Raw genomic sequence first — 20,327 nt, forward strand, 5'->3', positions numbered from 1 at the left:
AAGGAAGAACAATGAGGCTTGAAAAGAACACTAGGAGGCCCACATCTAATTTTCTGTCTCGGGCAATGAACACGTGCGAGAGGTTTCGAGAATTCATTCAGTTCTACAAAAGGTTAATAATCCCCTCTCAAAACCTTAGAGTGAGGATATACATTCATATACACAGACCAATGACTTCAAATGTTCTTTTAATGTGCTAATTTTTTTCTGCCTAGGTGTTTTGTAGCAATCTCTGTGGTCGAATTCTTTTCAAAGAAAAAGAAGATGGTGAAGATTCAGATAGTAAAATGCAGGAGGCATGCAAGGCACTGTGGGTTGAATACGAACCCTCTGTTTTCAGATCAGAAATTTTTTCGTAAGTGTGGGTTCTAATTTGGATTTAATTATGACATGTCGAGACAATGAGATGCCGCTAGAACTGACATATAATTGATCGATGCATCAGAGACACAACATAAGTTCAGTTACAATAATCACCAACCTACCACATAACTCACATATATCTTTTTCTGAACTTTTTCATCACTTCTGACTTGGAACACACTGAACAAATATGCATGGTTGGAATCATATATATGTACAAATAAATATTCGGGTGAACTAAATTTCTCTTCAAATAAAATACATTGAACATTTATGAAATGGGTGTACTTTTACCATCAGAATTGGTCCATTTCATAGCTTTGCTCTTTGACTTTTTTCACCTCGGCATACTTCAGTGAAGGAAACAACTTTTTGATATGGTCAATATCAATTTGAAGATTCTTTAGGTATTTCAGACGCAAGATCTCCACCTTACAATTTATTGTACTGTCTTTTAGCTCTTCTATGCTCCTGAGTTTTCCTCCTATTATGTATAGTCTCTTCAATTCAGAAGATAGGAGTTTCAACCATGCTGGAGTGTTCTCACCAGGAAAGCCTTCAAGGTTTAACTTTTCCAAACCTTGTGGGAGAACGATATCAATATCTTTGTACTTGGTGTTGGATGACACGCCCCATGATATTTTGAGACATTTAACTTGTGATTTTCTCAGGTTTTCAAACTCTTTATCTTCGATCACAGCCTTACTTCCAATGTGTATGCTCAATCGTTTCAACTTTTTAAAGTTTGCAAGATCCGATATTGTAGGAGTCTTGTTGGAACTGCCTACTACAAATCCCTTGAGTACTTGGAGCTCAGTGAGCTTCCCAATCCCCTTTGGCATACTCTCCAACAAGTAGCACTGTGACACATCCAAGTGTGTGAGCTTTTTCAATGAAGTAATTTCATTAGGTAAGGTTTCGAGATTGTGACAAGCCTTGAGGTCAAGAATTTCTAGGCTAACAAGTTGAGCAATAGAGGGTGGCAAAGCTGATATTCTTGATATACCACGAAGGCTTAGATATTTCAGATGCTTTTGAGCCTTTGTGTCTGTCATGAATTCTGTACCAGCAACTTCAATGTGATGTTCGGGAGACTCTTGCCAACGACCAAGCTGAAGCACCACCAACTTCTTCATTTTAGCCATCCATTGAGGTTCAATAGTAAGATATTTGGCACCAAGATTGAAAACACTTCTCCATTGATCAGATTTCGAAGCAAAGTCACCACCTATTTCAACTTTTTGTCGGTCAAGTACTAGGCAACCATAGGAAGAGGTTGTTATTTGTGAATAAAATCCAAAGGGTTCTTTATTTTCTCCCAGAACAGATGATACCAACATGTGGCGGATCCAAGGATTAATTTTGAATTTATTGACAACAGGACACTTGGCTGAACCATGTGGTACAATCAGATTAGAATTCAGAAGCTCGTCGAAAACATTCTCACCTTCTTCTTCAGCTGTTTTCTCTGTTGACCTTTTTACAAACCCCTCTCCAATCCACCAGTAAATTATATGTCTTTTCATTATAACAACATTTTCTCGGAAAATCGAGAGAGACAAACAGCAAACTTTTGAATGAGAATTAAGGGCATCATAACTGGCTTGGAACCTTTTCAAGACTAGCACCACAGTCTCATCGTCGAGGCTTAAAGACATGGGGCAATGCACTGTTTTGGATGTTTTTCCTTTTTCTGATGACTCATTAGTTGTTTCAATTTCACTAACAACAAGCTTTTTAGTTGATTTCTTGATCTTTTTATTAATGGCCTCCACTACTTTTTCTACCACCTCCTCCTTGGAATCTTTACGCTTGACATTCTCATCTGAGACTTTTTTGTTGGTGTGTTTTAGAAGATTTTCCTTATTTTTGTTCAGTGTTACTAAATCTGCCTTCTCGTTGTCTCTCTCAGACTTCAAACTCTCCACCTTTTCATCATCTGATACGTCTTTTTCCACACTCTCCTTGTCTTGTACTTCTTGGCTTGAAGATGGCTTATCAACACCTACAAGCACAGATTACAAATTACAGGCATCGAATGAGAAGCGACTTTATGTATTTCGATTGAATCTAAAACACAAAGAAAATGAGTTTACAGCATAGAAGAAACCTATGTATATGTGATATGTATTATAGATGAACTAATTTTCTAAAAAGGAAATAACTAAAAAAATTGTATAAAAAATCAAAGAATTCAAAGAATGATTCCAAATTTAAGGTAAGAGAAGAACATGATCAAATTACGGACTGAAACAGCAATTATAATTGAAAAGTGTAAGCTTTTCAAGCTATTGTAATATGTCGTGCTGTGATTGTTGTCATATTTTTCTCTAGTTTTTCATCATGTCAAGCGGTGAAAGTTTTGCAGTTACATTTCTGGGCAACGTTTCACTGTATAAAGGATTACGATAAAGATTGCAATCGCAACCATAACCTAAAACCTTGGACATTACTAATTATATGACACTGATGTTTATACGAATACCTTTAAGGACTTGATTCTCCAACTCTCCCCTTGATATTTGGCTTGTTAGCTCTGAACCCTTTGTTTCAGTTGGGCTTGCATCTTCTGCAGGAATATCAATGCTTTGAAGAAGATCTTCTAGGGTTCTTAACGTTTTAGTCATTTCTTCATTTTCCTTGGCTGGGGAAAACTTGGCCTTCATGTTGTCTAGTTCCAACTTCAAACTCCCCAACTTTTCATCAACGGGTACATATTTTTCCTGAAAATTTTCGTCTTTTGGCTCTTGGTTTGAAGCTGGTTTATCCACACCTATGAGCACAAATAAAATAAGGAATTTCAAGTAAGTCATAACAGATAAAAAATGCAAGAACATTGTTTATATAGATTCAACACATAATTTTACAGTTTTTAACAATTTTTAACAACAATAAACAATATATATTATAGATTACGTTAGAAACTTTATTCTTAATTCTTCTCTGTCGATACATAAATAAAAGAAAACTGATTTTCTTACCGGAGGCTTTGAAACCTTTGTCCACCGACTCATCCCTTTTTATTTGAGTAGCTAGCTCTAAATTTTTTGTTTCACTTTGATTAGAATTGAATTTTCGAAGAAGATCTTCCATCACTCCTAATTTTTTCCTAAGTTCTTCATTTTCTTTGGAAGACATCCCCTTTATTTTGTCTAGCTTGGACATAAAACTTTCAAACTTTTCTTCAATCGTTCTATCTTTTTCTGCAATACTCTTCTCGTCTTGTGTCTCTTGACTTGAAGGTGGCTTTTCAATACCTATGAGCATAAATAAAATACAGGTATCAATTTATATATACAAAATTGAAATTAATTTCTACATTACCACAAAATAATTTATATATAATCTGATTTTAGTTTATAAAGAGCTTTTGTTTTCTCTTTTAAACATGCTTCGAGAAAATTTATGCCTACATGTCAAGTTGAGGGGTTCATTTCATCTCATGTCTATTTATCCATATAAATTTAATTTCTTAAAAATCCATGATGATGACTCTTAATATATAAACATAGTATCACGATATCATAACAACATTTTCTAATAATTTTTTATAATAAATTAGTTCATAAAAACGGATCAATCACAAACCACATAACTTACTTTAAAAGAATATTATCAATTCTACTTTCCAGCAAATTTCAAGTATGATTTTCTACTTTCCAGCAAATTTTAAATAAATAATATATCACATATTATGTTAATGAGACTTTATTGTTTACCCCCTCTCTATATAAAAGAAGTTGATGTTCTTACCAGTGGCTTTCAAGTCTTGATCTAGTGATTCATCCCTTGATTTTTGTCTTGGTAGCTCTGAACTTTTTGTTTCACTTTGATCAGAATCTTGTGAAGGCTTGGCAATCCCAAATGAGCTTTTAACTTCTTCTACTATGCTCTTCTTGTCTTTTGTCAATTGGCTAGAAGATGGCTTATCAGTTCCTATGAACACAAATAGAATACGAATATCAATGTGATAGGTGTAGCAGGATTTCTGTAAACAATTTTAAGAGAGAAAAGAATAAGTTTCTCAACAAAATAATTTTTTTTCCACCAAATATGAATTAATGGTTATTTTCCCGAGAAGCACCTGCTCCAATGAAGTCTTGATTCTTCTCCTCCATTGATGTTTGGCTTGGTTGTTCTAATGCTTTTGTTTCATCTTCATTTGCATCTTCTGCGAGCTTAGAGTTGAAGTTCTTAAGGAAATTTTCAAGTTCCCTTAACTTTCTTCGTAGTTCTTCGTTTTTCTTCAGCGTGGAAAAATTGGCCTTCAAGTTCTTAAACGTGCCTTCCAAATTCTCCAACTTTTCATCAATCGTTTCATCTTTTTTCCCACTCTTTTCTTCTGCCTTTTGACTTGAAGATGGCTCATCACTCCCTACAAGTCCATAGAAAATAATAATATCAAATAATATGATACTATTTCCCTAAAATAATTTCCTTTGTAAATTATATATATATATATATATATATATATATATATATATATATATATATATATATATATATATATATATATATATCGGTACAATGCCAATTTTCATAGCATGTTTTTCTAATATAATCTAAGAAAATCAAAATAGACAATGAAATTCTCAAGTGTTCACAGAAATTTTAAGGATTTTAATGTTGGTATTGAAAAAGTCTCTTCTATTCTCCACTCACTTCTTTTGGTCTTCTCAAACTCATAAAAGTATTGTCTCAGAGGAAAAAGAAAATTGTTCTTTACTGATTGGATGAAGAATTTTAATAATTCTGAACACTTAAAATACATTATATTTAAAGTACTTGTAATTAAAATTTCTTTTATTTTTAAATATTATTTGGATTGAGTAATTTTTTTTTGGATAAAATAATTGATTTTTTCTTTTAAGATAAAATTTCATTTTAAAAATATGTATTTTACAATTTAAATTTTAAAAAACTGTTAGTCAAATTTAAATTATCAAATAATATTTAACAATTTTATTTTTTTTTCTTAAATATATACGTAATGTGTATAAAAAGGTCAAAAATGTATTTTTTTTTTCTTAAATATATACGTAATATATTACGCGACTACTTGTGTAATTTTAATTTTCTTTCTTTTTCTTGAATAAGTTTCAAATTCCATTATTTTAATTATTTAAAATATTTTATTAAAATTTGTAAGTTTTAATTTTTTTTAAATTTCCCATCCAAACAATTCAGGCTATCTAAAAATAATTAAAATTCATTAAATAAATAAATTACTCTAGTAAATTCCCTCTTTCAAATTCATTAAATAAATAAATCACTCCAAACATACTATTCTATGGCTGTAATAGGAACCAAAACCCTAATAAACAGAACCAAAAATAGAGAAATGTACACCAAATTCGTGCGTTCATGCAGCCATCAAATTGGAACTTGTAAGGGCAAATCAAATTACTCATGTAAATATCAGATACCATGATCTCATTCCGAACTAACATCATATTTGTAATGGTAAAGAATATTAAACATTAAACATAATATACAAAAGACTTGAATATATATATATATAGAGAGAGAGAGATTTAGCAGCTCACCCTTTTGTGGATCGGCTTTCTCTGTTTCCAAAATTCGACGGGAAATCTCGTCGAACTTCTTTTCTGTTTTGAAGTTGCGAAGAAGATCATCGACAAGTTTTAACGTGTCAAGGAGTTCTTCTTCGTTACTTTTCACTTTTGAAAACAAATCTTTTATGGCTGTTAGATCAGACATTAACCTGTCAAGCTTATCAGAAATATTAGGCTCTTCTCCGCTCTTAACCGATGTCAACCGTCTCTGCAGTGATGGCACTGCTTTCATTCGGTTTGTTCTGATAGACATTTTTCCTCAATTTCTCACAACTTTTCTTTCTTTCTCACAAATTTTCAAGACACAATCAAATGTTATATGTACATACATATATATACACACACAAAGGTTTTAGGTTTTAGTGAACTATGGCATCAGATTAAACATTATACACAAGCAAACGAAGGAACCAAAGTGCAAAAGTTCCACGTAATTCTTTATCCCTTAAATACTTTTTACTTTTCTACATCCTTGCTTTATCTTTACATTCTTTAATATTCTTTTCATGTCTCAAATTTCAAATTTAGAATATCGGACATTCTTTTGATATAAACTACAATTAACTAATATTTAAATACATAAAATGATATATATGATGAAGTCTTAAAATAAAACTCAAATGATTATTCAAATTTAATGAACCTAAAACAAAATAAAGAAAGTTAAAAGCCCGTAAATGTAAACATACAACAAAAATTATTTGGTTTCACTTGATATCTCCTTAATTGATTAGAATTTTAATCTCTTTCGTTTCTTCAAGTTTCATTAATACTGTGACATCTTTACCTCCATTATTTCGTGAACTAATATGATTTCTAATAAAGAAAAAGAAAAAGAAATTCCTTTTTAGAACATTTCAATATAAATTAAGTTTTTGTCTTTTCTCATGTCATGTGAGAGAGATCATTCAATATTAGTATCACTTCATTAGTTTATAATATCCACATTTTATTCAGTAATAAAATATTATAAAAGAGTCTACTATTATTATTAGCATTTCTCTTTCTGGATTCATTTTCCAAAATTCAAATTAAATAGTTCATTCCTTTGATTCCCTTATTGTTTTTTTTTTCCTTTTTTCGTATTGGCCAAGCATCCCAAATGAGTGTGTACATATCTCTTTTATAACTTAAATAAAAACAAGTTGGGTGGGTCCCTTTTTCAATCATATAAATCAAAGCTACCAAAACACCTTTTTTTGACACCAAAACATAATTGCAGAAATGTTTAATTGATGTTTACAATTTCATATTATAGGTTTCTACTTCTTTTTCAAAGACATCTTTGTCATACTCATGAATTTCAATTATAGTTGCATACACGCTATTTTAGAATTGAGGATGAACATCGATCATAAATACTTAATGGGAAAGTGACAAAAGTAGAATAACTACAATACACATCCTTTAGTTTGGCTTTTTTTGAGCCGTGTTGCACCCGTGACATGCCACCACTCTTGAGAAATGAGCAATACCTTCCATTTTTTTTTTTCTGATAAATTAATTTGTTGTGATGTTATAAAATGTTTTGAACTGAATTGTAATTATTTTAAAACTTATCAATGTTTTATTTTTTTAATTTTTAAATTGAATAATTTTATTTTTCTAAATGTTATCTATTTCATTTTTTGTCTTTGTATATTTCTATATCACTTAAGGAATTAAACTATTCGCATTTTATAATTAAAGAGATTAAAAACGGATAAATTTCTTTTAGAATGATAAAATTAAATTTAAAAGATATTATAATGACTTTAGAAACATATTTTATCCTAGTTTTTTTCACACGCACCCACATACTAAGTTCTTAATTTGTAATTGGAAACATACTTTTTGACCGTAGACATACTAAAATATATCCTTTAATAAATTGTTTCGATATATTGATGAACAAAATTCAATTCTAATTTAGAAATTTGAAGAAAGACGACTATATATCATTATTTCAATTTTTACTAACAACTAATAAACTTAACTTACCAGGGCAGTCAAGAGAAATGACACTGGTTATTTTCGTTTATATACACTGGTTCTGCAACCGAGACATATACAGGCAATGTAAAAAGAGATAAGTTTTTTGTTTCGGTTCTGAACCGAGTCAAAAAGGTTCGGATTCTGCCTCGGTTCATAGACAACCAAGGTAGTAGAGTGTTTTTAAATTTTTTTAAACTTGGTTCCTCATTCTGTTATGTTTTTCTATGTTCTTTTACTTTCTCTTTTCCTTATCTTTTATGCCTTAAACTTCTCTCTCTATTTTTTAATCTCAAGCTTATCCTACAAATGTTTTTACACAAGTGTGCGCAAAGGAAGGTGTCCTATTCAATATTTAACTCCATTGCAATCATACATCTGTGCATCATTGCATCCACGAACATTCTGCACAAATTGTTGTTTACATCAGTTATTTAACTCTCAAACAAGTTACAAAGAGAAGAGATCAATTGCGAAATGAACTTAGTTTATACCTGGAGCCCAACTCTGCATGACAGACTGATCGGAGCCCATCACCATCCACCTAATGAGCGGACAGACCGATCAAATAAGATTTTTGTCCTTTACGAAGGGAGCTTATGGACGGGCCAAGCTCTTTATGACTTCTTTGACGCCCGGTAGTCAGCCTATTTCCATCAGGCGGTAGGAGTGAGACCTTTTGCCAAAACGCAAACATTATCCATTTCGCCATCCACCTACAGAGAAACAGAACCAAAAACCCAAGGAAGAGAAACGCAGACCCACTGGCTACGCCCTCGCCGCACCATCGTTGTGCTCTCACCGCCATCGCACCATTGCTGCTCTCTCGCCGCACCGTCGCTGCACTCTCACTACCATCACAGCCGCCATCAAAGCCACACCATCCGAGAACTAGAGCTAAACGCGTGGTTGGAGAAGATGAGGCAACGAAAGAAGCACACAGATCTATAAACTCTAGGTTTCGATGTTGAAGAGGAAAAGGAACGAGCAAACCCTATACCCGAAGGATTGTTCGGTGAAGGTTAGAGATCGGGGTTGTATGGTGGTTTAATCGGTGAAATGGTGCGATTAAACGATGGAAAAGGCTGGAAACGAAGATTTAACTGGTGTAAATGGTTAGAACCCGATTTCAATCGGTGAGAATGAAGGAAAGGTAAAATACTGGATCTAACTTACAATGAAGGTTCTGTGATGGTGGATCTGTGAAGCTGAGGACAATGAAGTTATGGCTGGTGCGAGTGAAGCGCAAGAGAACGAGGGAGACGAAGCTATGGCTGAGTGAAGCGCGAGAGAACGAGGGAGACTCGCGTGTAGAGGAGAGGAGAAGAGGCATTTGGGGAAAAGTTTCCTAACTTGAAGGTCCCACGGTCCAACTAGAAAGGCTTATATGCCTCGGTTCATCTTGACAACCGAAGGAGTATCTCTACCCTGTGTGGTTTATGCCTCGGTTCACCCTGCCAATCGAGGCAGTATTCTCTTTAGACATTGGTTTCTTAACAACCGAGGCATATAGTATTTTAAAAATCACGAGACTGCCACCGCGTTTTGATACGCTTCGGTTCATGAAAAACCGAAGTGTAATGTACGAGTTAAAAATACAATTTTTTACTAGTGTACTTGTAAAAATTATTATAACTTTCTTTGTTTCATCTAAAAAAACCTTTTGTTAACCATAAATAAGTTAGTTTAAACCTTAGTAAAATTAAATATGTTACCAACCTTCCTATTTTTGAAATACTAATTAGTTATCAACGTTAACGTTTTATAATATTCCTTTCATCTTTTATGAGATAAAAACAGTTATTTCTAAAATTTTGAAAAAAATAATTTAGGCCCTGTTCTTTTGAGTGGATTTGAGGGGATTTGAGAGGATTTGAAGATAAATTTTTTTGTCGTTTATTTGAGTGAATTTGGAGGTAAACGAGAGTGAATTTGGAAATAAATTTTTTTAATTTGTCACGTCAATACAATTCTATACTAATTCTCAAAAATTTTATTTCCAAATTCACTCTCATTTACCTCCAAATTCACTCAAATAAACGACAAAAAAATGTATCTTCAAATCTTCTCAAATCCACTCCCTCAAATCCACTCAAAAGAACAGGGCCTTAATGAGACAATTGTTTAAAATACTAATATTAATACATTAACCTTCAAAAGTACTAGCAATACTATCACTAGTACAGGCAGGTGAACGACAGCGGTTGTTTTTCGTTATAGGCACCGGTTCTTGAACCGAGACATATGCAAGCGAGGAAAAAAGTGTACTACTTTTGGCCTCGGGCTTGAACCGAGGCATAAAGGGAGGCGATTTGACATCGGTTCAACCACAACCGAGGCAGTAAAGTTTTTGGATTTTTTTATTTTTTTTCGAAGGACTATATTCCTCGGGTTAGGGGAACCGAGGCCGTATGTTCCACCTACTGCCTCGGTTATAGCTTGAACCGAGGCAGTAGAGGTCTTTTTTTTTTACACAGTACTTTCTGCCTCTGTTGTGGTCATAATCGAGATCATAAGTTGCTTTTCTACCTCGGTTTTGACACTAACCGAGGCATATATCCTTGTTTTTTTTTAAATGAGGTCTGTTTCTGCAACATTCCCAACAACAAAAACAGACCTGCATATATATTTACAACCAAAACAGTCGAGAATAATCCAGAAACGTATATTTTGAATGAAAATTATAACAAAACATAAATACATTAAATTCAATCATAAATCAACTTCTTATAAGCATAAATCAATCAAATTATAATCATAAATCAAGTTTGAAGCATAAATCAATGTAATGTACAAAGTTAAACTAATAATAATGTAGAAAAACATCAAACAACTTAGAAACATAAACTTAGAACTTACTATATCCTAATATCTAGTATATACTATTATATAAATGAATTACATCTCACAAGTTGAAGTGACTTCTCTGGAATTGGAGCAGTCCTATTGAATCTCTGCATAAAATACAATGATTTAACTTAGTGTATTTGAAATCTAAACTATAGGGAAAATAAAATTGAAACCTAAATAATATCGTTTCCCATCCACTGGTGTAATGTGCACGAATAATGGTCATCATCCAAAACATGACGTAGTAACCACATTCATATGACCCCGTTTGTATATTACACTACAATATATCATCATAATTATAAAATGTTAAGTAACATCAATTGAATGGAACCAAATGTAACAAAGTATGGACTAAAATACCAAACCTTAAGGGCAACCCATGCAAGCTTTTTAGCTGTAGCAGTAGATCTCCCAGATAACATCATATGTGTTGCAAGGGAACTATTAAAAACAATTCCTTTAGCATACATTTATATAAAAAAAAAGTCGAAACATTGAGATTCTTACCAATCTACTACATGTCTAGGAGAGCTGGGAGGAGACTTTTGCAATGAACAAAACCAGACAGCAGTGTTCTCCGGTATGAAGATCACAAGTAGCTGCCAATGACATCTGAAATTGGTAATAACTTATGAATCATATACCAAAATTAGTAAATGAATGTGTTGAAGTTAACAAACTTCACTTACCCATGTATATAAGGGAGAAAATATATCTCCTTCCCCATTCCAAAGCAGGTGGTGATGTATGTCTGGATATCATCAAATTTATTTCTTTCATGAGTCATAGAGGGGTCAATGGACCCATATACATCGTTGAACCCCTTCTTGTTACTAACATCAAACATATACCTAAAATGAAGAAATAATATGATATAAGTAAGTTGATAAAATAGAATTGTATAAAAAAGTTTTCATAAACTTACATCATCCACAGCTGAATGAGTGTAATATTAATTTCTTCTCTACCCGATGCAAGCTCCCTAACATCTTGATGATGCAAGTACAATGGATCTGAGCTTCTCTTCCAAATGTAGTAGAATCCCAGTGTACATTCATCGACACATTTGAAATGATTTTAGCAAGCTCGTCTAACGCACCAAGAGGGTCATCCTCAGCTAAATGAGTCTTCTTCGGTGGAGGACTTCCCTCTTTACCTATCTGCTGTTAAATGCAAAAATGGTTATGTTATAACGTCAATTAGAAGTAAATATTAAAATTGAGAAGTATATACTACGAGTGTTTACCGGGGGATTAGATACATCACCAACCAAATGTCTAGGCCAGGCGACAAAGGACTTAAATGCTTCTTCCATAGTGAAGAACTCATCTGTAGGCACAGGAAGAACGGCATCCGCTGTGACCACTTCATCCACCGTGACCTTGAACTCATCTTCTAAAAGTTGTACACCATGCATTACAGTGGCTGTCTCATAAACTGTACCACGAGCCACTAGCACGGTCCCAGTATCAGAAAGAATATATAACTGACATGGACGAGTTTCATCCATTTCGTCCCCTGGGGCACCGAAAGCTGAACAACTTCCTTTACCGCTTCTACCTGTCAAATTAAATGTTAGGTTATGCGAAAAGTAAATTAGTTACCAAAAATAAATAAGTTTACCTGTAGGGGGCACAACATGTTCCGCTACAGGAGATGGCGGAGGACGATTGCCATAATCCTCATAATGCTGTTGGAACTGGCGCGCAACCATTTCAACAACTTCATCATACAACTCTACCCGAACCTTCTTTGTGATCTCCTACGTCATCTCTTTTCTTATTTCCTCCTTCATCTTTTCGTATGAATATGGACGCGAGGAAGACCCAAAAAATTGTCGTATGCCTATGCCAGTCCCAGCACCACGCACCCGTCCTGGGTGCTCAGGTCGTCCAATAGCTATGGCAAGAATATCTTGACGACCTTCTTGTGTGAATTGACCTTGGGAGCTCTGCTCAACCAAGGAGTCCTATCACATAACAAAAGGTCAAAATCATTAGAAAAATCTATGTAATATATATAACAAAATTAATGTAAAAATATAAGAAATGACATCTTACAATTCTTTCAGATATTTCTCTGGCAGACTTGGAAGTGTAGGAGCCCGATGGTCTTATACGGGCTAACTTCCACTTCTCGTGCCGAGATGGTGGTGAAGGAGGAGGAGGAGGGTCACCACCCTCAGAAAGTGGAAGTCTGTTATCTGACTTCTGCTTCATTATTTTCTCTTCAAGCTTCCTATATCCACCACGAGACAGTAGGTGTGGATTTTTATTCTGAGCGCTTATTCCCTGTGCTTTTGACCTTTTTTCCTGTGACAATATGAAACAATTGTCATAGTAGAGAATTATGAATGATGAATTGAATGATTTTACTGTACTTACCTGTCACGCCTCGGATGAACGAAGCTCTACAAACTGACGCCATGTTGCTTCGTCAATTGCTGAATATTTGGAACATGAATTTTCATTATTTTTTGGTCCAAATATATATCTAGACGTCAATTTTGTCTTAAACCCTCGAAATCTTTCTGCAATTGCAGATAAACACTTATTCCTTAAGCTCTCGACGTTTGGCATATCAAATGTTATCTGCAACAAAGAAAGTAATAACCTTATATCAATACCGATTTATCAATATAATGAATATAAAAGATGGAGCAATATTTCTTAACTTACCAATAGATCTTGTCAGATGAGATTCTGATCAGCCTCAGAAACATGGTCAAAGGATGGAGTAAGTATAGAGATACGATCACGTGCCAATACTCCAAGGTAAGACCTAAATACATCTGCATTTGGGCCAGATGCAACTCCAGTGACCACGTCAATAATGGCAGGTGTCCTCTCACCTGCATTTCTTCTAAGTATAAGCTGTCGTAACCTCGTTGCTCCTCTCGTCCGTCTAGAAGTGGTGGGGACTTCATCGCCTGACGAATGAGGTGACTCAGCCATATATCTATCACAATAAATAAGATGAAATATAAATAAAGCACTTATAAAATAACATTTATTATTTAACAAAAGCCATAAATATTTACACAAACATGAAATTCATACATAATCATATGGATTGGTCATATATATATATATATATATATATATTCCCTCATTGTGATCTTCTCGTATTGCTTGTATATAATCAATTAGAGGGTCGTCATCCAAATTTATTGTCGTTTTAAATGGATGGCTGTCAGCGATATGAAGATTACTTAGATTCTCTTCTTTATCTTCAATTTGCCTTTTTCCTTGGAGAGCAACATACCAATGGTCAGACGCAGGATCTTTGACATAAAAAACCTGACTTGCTTGATATGCCATGATGAACGGTTCGTCTCTATAACCAACCTTTCGAAAATCAACAAGTGTCATACCAGATTCATCTATTTTGACACCACTCTTATTGTCTACCACTTACATTTGAAGAGTGCAACGGAAAACTTAGTGTAATCAACTTCAAATATCCCTTCAATTCTACCATAGTATCTCATGGATCCAACTATAGGATTTTGATCTTTGGATGTGGAAAACTGTAGCGACTCAGCTTCTAGACTGACACCACTATTTTGTACTATGCTTTTATCATCCAAAGTCTTTGTATAGAATGTGCAATTATTAATTTCGTAGCATGTACAACATACAACATCAAACTTCAAGCCATTTGCTAACCACAACAAAGTCTTAGAGGACCGTGATTCTTTCGAAACTTCAGATTTGAACCAGGACAAGAATGTTCTGTTATGCTCCATCAACTGTCATTTCTCTGATTGTCGTGGATAGTTGTCCCTTACAACGGCTTTGTGTGCTTCCAAAAATGGGATCACTTCATCTGTGTTGTTTAATATGTACAAATGTGCTTGCATCAATTCTTCACGACTTTTCGTCACCACATTCACACCTCGGATGCTTTTACTTGTAGAATATCTACTCAATCATGATGTCCGAGGGACTCCTATCGGATTTGCTTTAGTCATATACTCAGAGCAAAACTTAATACTTTCTTCAGCAATATATCTTTCAATCATCGAACCTTCTGGACGATATTGATTTTTGACGTACCCTTTCAATATCTTCATATAACGCTCAATAAGGTACATCCGTCTTAAGTATACTGGTCCACACAACTTTATTTCTCTGACCAAATGAACAAGTAAATGCACCATGATGTCAAAAAAGGATGGAGGGAAAAACATTTCTAGTTGACACAAGATGATGATAACTTCGCTTTGAAGTTCATCTAACTTTGTAGGATCGATGACTTTACTACAAATTGACGAGAAAAATGAGCACAATTGAGTTATGGTCAGCCTAACTTTTTTGGGCAAAATTCCACGAATTGCCACTGGTAACAATTGTTGTATTAAGACGTGGCAATCGTGAGACTTCAGTCCAACAAGCTTTAAGTCCTACATTGACACTAAGCTCTTGAAATTTGAAGAGTATCCTTGTGGTACCTTGATACTCTTTAAACAAAGACAAAAACTTATCTTCTCTTGTTTGGACATTGTGTAACATGCAGGGGGCAAATAAGTACGTTTACCAATCTCTCTTGGTGCCAACTCTTCTCGGATCTTCATGTCAACCAAATCCAAACGCGCATTCACTCCATCTTTTGTTTTTCCCTGGATGTTTAGTAGTGTACCAATCAAGCTATTACAGACATTGTTCTCAACATGCATGAAATTTATGCAATGTCTAACATATAACTTTGACCAATATGGAAGATCGAAGAATATTGATTTCTTCTTCCAAGGGATCGTTACAGAAGACTTCTTCGACGTTTTCCCAAATATATGATGTACTCTATTAACTTTCTCAGCAACTTCAAGTCCAGTAAGTGGATTGGGTGCATTGTCTTTCTCTTGTTCTCCATTGAATGCTTTCTTTAACCTTCGATACGGATGATTAGATTGTAAAAATCGTCGATGACGCATATACACTGTCTTCCTTCCGTGTTTTAATTGTTGAGCTGCAGTGTTTTCTTCACATATAGGACATGCTTTATGACCCTTCACACTGTACCCCGACAAATTACCGTAAGCTGGGAAGTCATTAATGGTGCAAAATAACATGGCATGCATCATGAAAGTTTCTGAACCAAAGGCATCAAATATTTCAACCCCATCAACCCACAACAACTTCAAGTCTTCAACTAGTGGCCTTAGATAAACATCGATGTCATTTCCAGGCTGCTTTGGACCAGATATCAACATTGACAACATCATGTACTTTCTTTTCATGCACAATCCAGGAGATAAGTTGTAAATTATCAGTATAACGGGCCAACAACTGTGATTGGTACTTAAATTACCAAATGGATTCATTCCATCAATAGCTAAGCCAAACCTAAGATTTCTACATTATTCACCAAATTGGGGGAATTCTTGATCAATAATTTTCCATTGCTTTGAATCAGCTGGATGACGAAGCAGCCCATCAGTTGTTCTCTCATCTGCATGCCATCTTAGGTTTTTAGCATCTTTGGGATTCGCGAACAAACGCTTAGTTGAACCCGCATACAAAGGAGTCTCCGAATTAGTGGACATCGTTTCATACACATGTGCTTGGGCGAAAGCTTCTGCACCAACATCGCGGATCATGTCCTCTAAGTTGTCTTCTTCTGCTTGATCTTCCATATCCATTGTGGAATCATAAACATTTTCAATTGGAGAGACAGTTGGAAAGTCTGTTAATTCGCCATGTCATATCCATGTTGTATAACTTCGTATGAAACGATCACAGATAAGATGTTCCCTAATATTACTTGCGTTTAACAACCTCCCATTCAAACAGTTCACACAGGGACATCTGAACTTCACTTCATTATCACCACTTGTACTTGCATTACGTTGCACAAACTCTATAAATTCTTCTACCCCTCTCTCGTACTCAGTGCTGATGCGTGGTAAATTAATCCACCCTCTATCCGTACGCATGTTTACTGAAATTGTTTACACAATTTCAATAATCTTGAATGATCACTTTGATCGTGTTTGTATTCAAGGTGTGACCCTATCCCATTCAAGAAGATTCACTTTTTTTAGTTTATTAAACATATCAATTTTAAACAACATATCTCATATTTCACGAAATTTTGCCAGCATTTCGCATTGGTCTTCAGGTTACACGAAATGAAAGTGATTATAAATCACAATCAAATATGCACCGAAGATCAATACAAAACACATCGACAAATTTTCGTGAAATTTAAGAAATGTATATTAAAATTGATATGTTATAATAAACTATGAAAAAGTTATTACTCTTCTTAAACTGTCCAACCGGACAATTCAAGATTCAATACTGTAAATTATTATTACCATCTCCTCTATTTTCATTTGTAAAAAGTACGTTTGTTAAAAAAATATGGAGATAGTAAATAATTTTTGTACTGAATCTTAAACGGGAAACTAAGGCTAATTCACAACAACAATATATATTCAAGCAAACAAATAATTACATACGCAACATGTAATATATTCAACCAAACAATATATTCAACCAAGAGTAAATAATGTCATTTCAATTAACTTTAGGGTTTAGATACTTGAGTTTATTTCACTTGTTTACAACATGTTTCTCAAACCTTATTTGAATATTGTTTAAATTAACGTATCTCCCTTCCTTCCATCTAAAACCCAACAAGTCTTTTTTTTTTTTAAATTTCTTTCTTGTTATTTATTCTAAACTAAACTTACAAAACCTTAACTCTCTCTTTTTTGTCTACTTTTCATAATTTTTATCTACACCAAATGCGTTCAATTGGTCTCAAAATCTATCAATCTTGTTATTTTTTTATGTCTTATATTTTGTTAACTACCTTGAGTTACACTCTTTGAATCAATTCCTTGAAAAATAAATAAGTATTAGACTTAGAACCAATTAATCATCCCAAATTTCCAGCCTTCAAAGTTTGTTGAAACTCAGCTTTTATTTATCTAAACTAAACAATCTACAATTCAACGTGTCAATCACTACACTATACATTTCTAAATTAACTTGGAATAGTGTGTAACACACTACTTATCCTAACAATCCAACTCCCAAACAGCCAATACACTGCGAACAACAAACCGCCAATACATACAACCAATACATACACTACCAACAAAATTAAAAAAATCAACTCAACCAATACATACAATTTGATTCTCCTCCAGAAACAACAATTATTATCAGCAAAAACACAATGAACTAACCTCAATGCAGACATGAAGAATGAAACAGCGTTGGAAGCAGTACTGGCGGAGGCAGCAGTGGCGGAGGAAGCACCGGCAGGCGAGAGCACTAGCAGCAGCAGTGGCGGAGACCGGCGACGCACCAATGGCAGCAGCAGCGGCGGAGACCGGCAAGGCACCAATGGCAGCAGTAGTGGCGGAGACCGGTGAGGCACCAATGGCAGTAGTAGTGGCGAAGAGCGGCAAGGCACCAATGGCAGCAGCAGTGGCGGAGACCGGCAAGGCACCAATGGCGTGACGGCGAAGGGAGGACGCAGGCGAGAGAACTGGAAGCAAAGTGGTGGCGCGGCGAGGTTTTGCGACGACAGCACAAATGAAGAACAACGTATACGAGGAAGAAGAAGCTGTCTGCTGAGGTTTATGAACTAGAGCTACTACCTCGGTTACTCAAACACGCGAGGTAATACATCAATACAACATCGGTTGATAGCACAAACGGTGTAGAACGTGTCACTACTAGACCTCGGTTCAGGGATAAATCGATGCCCTAGGTCTTGTGTAGCAGTCAAGTGGCAGTTGGAGCAGTGCGTAGCAGCGTTGGACGTGTAGGACGTGTCACTAATAGACCTCGGTTCAGGGATAAACCGATGCCCTAGGTCTGGCGTAGCAATCAAGTGGCAGTTGGAGCAGGCGTAGCAGCGCGTAACAGCAGTGTAGTAGTGGTTTCGGCCTCGGTTCCCCTGAAGCCTGAAGCAATAGGAGCTGGTTTAGGCACCGGTTGCCTACCAAACCGAGGTAGTAGGTAGGGTTCATACTTTTCAGTGACCAGCAGAGGTGTATAGGCTTCGGTCTCGTTCCAAACGAAGCAATAGGGAGGGGTTTAGGCCTTGGTTCCTTACTGAACCGATGTCGTAGCTGTGACCAACGACCTCGGTCCCTTCTGAACTGATGCCGTAGCGCTAACGTAGCAGGAGCAGGTGTAGCAGGTGTAGGAGCAGGAGCAGGTGTAGCAGGAGCAGGAGCAGACGTTTAGGCCTCGGTTGCGTGGCAGAACCGAGGCAATAGAGCCTTCTCAAAAAGCTGTCATACAGAAATGTCTTTTCTGCAGGGCGTTGTGCAGAGGTATATGCTTCGGCTCTTGTTGGAACCGAGGCAGTATGTGCATTGCGCTGCGGACTCTGTTGCAACCGAGGTATACACTCTTATATGCTTCGGTTTTCTCATAACCGAAGCATATATGGCGCGTTTAAATCGAAAATTTTTACTAGTGTATATTTTACTTGACCATAAGTGAGTGTGTTCACTTGAAAATTTGAGTGGTTAATGTTTTTCAAATAGATAACAAATATTAAAATAAAAAAATGTATTATATTAGACAAACTAATTACATATACAAAATAATTTTTTAAAAAATAACGAAGTAGTAGTTATTAAGCATTAAAGTGAAAACACCAAAAAAAAATTTATAATTTTAGCTTTTGAAAGTTTATAATTAATACTCGTATATCATCATGCAAATTTAGTCACTAATTTACAAAGTGTGATTGTGAAAGAATATCCAATCAAAATATTGATATTCAAGTTATGAAAAATGTTGAATACAATGAAATATGTATGAGATTAATCTCCATTATACTGAATATACACATAAAATCATCTATTTATAATAGAATAAATATGGATTAAGTCCAAAATACAAATAACAAATAATAACAAATAAACTAAAAATATAAATAAAAGATAAAAATAATATATCTAACACTTTCTCAAGCTTGTACATACAAATTGTATGTACCAAGCTTGTTACTAATATAATCCATAAAGATTTAGTGAATATATATGCTTCTAAGTGATACCAAATTGTTAATGATTTGCAAAGACAACATAAAAGATGAAATATTAACCCAGAAGACTCCCCTGATCAACTCAGAGGTTGCTCCATGTAAATTTCTTCTCGCAAATTGCCGTTAAAGAATGTATTGTTGACATCCAATAGATAAAGATGTCATTATTGAAGAGTCACCACGGCTATAAATAAACTAACAAAAGTCATCTTTGTCATGAGAGAAAAAACATATATAGTCATGTCAAACATAATAGAGATAGAAGGGAAGTTGAAAGAGACAACAGCGGAAGAGATCACAGATGAACAGATTAGAAATCCAAGATTCTTGAAAATGAAAATGAGCAACCTCGATGCTCTAAATAACTGCCCGAGAGGAGATGAAACGTGCGACCACACACGATGAACCTGAAAGAGAAAAAAGAGCGACCTCGATGTTCTAAATTGCTTCCTGAAAGGAGACGAGACATGCCACCATGCACAGCGAAAAATAGAGTAGATCCACAACTTCAAAAGGTGTTGAGAGCGCGTAAGAGTTTCAATG

General features: G+C 35.0%; 1 protein-coding gene across 1 annotated transcript; it reads right to left on the minus strand.

Annotated features, from left to right (window-relative positions):
* Window positions 1–343: 343 nt before the first annotated feature.
* On the minus strand, window positions 344–6,218 carry LOC148192535 (uncharacterized). Its single transcript, XM_088098355.1, has 6 exons — window positions 5,910–6,218; window positions 4,448–4,738; window positions 4,117–4,299; window positions 3,345–3,620; window positions 2,849–3,136; window positions 344–2,368 (listed from the first exon to the last, which is right to left on the minus strand). The coding sequence occupies exons 1-6, from the start codon at window positions 6,190–6,192 to the stop codon at window positions 660–662; spliced, it is 3,030 nt and encodes a 1,009-aa protein (XP_087954481.1). The 5' UTR covers window positions 6,193–6,218; the 3' UTR covers window positions 344–659.
* Window positions 6,219–20,327: the final 14,109 nt, after the last annotated feature.

The sequence above is a fragment of the Vigna umbellata genome, chromosome 9 (assembly GCF_029865625.1).
Source record: "Vigna umbellata cultivar VRB3 chromosome 9, Vumbellata_1.0, whole genome shotgun sequence".
Lineage (NCBI taxonomy): Eukaryota > Viridiplantae > Streptophyta > Magnoliopsida > Fabales > Fabaceae > Vigna > Vigna umbellata.

Coding starts and splice junctions, on each gene's coding strand:
- LOC148192535 (XM_088098355.1), bottom strand. CDS start 6,192: ATGTCTATCAGAACAAACCGAATGAAAGCAGTGCCATCACTGCAGAGA. Junction 4,300..4,447: donor TCAAGACTTCATTGGAGCAG/GTGCTTCTCGGG, acceptor TTGTGTTCATAG/GAACTGATAAGCCATCTTCT. Junction 3,621..4,116: donor TCAAGACTTGAAAGCCACTG/GTAAGAACATCA, acceptor TTATGCTCATAG/GTATTGAAAAGCCACCTTCA.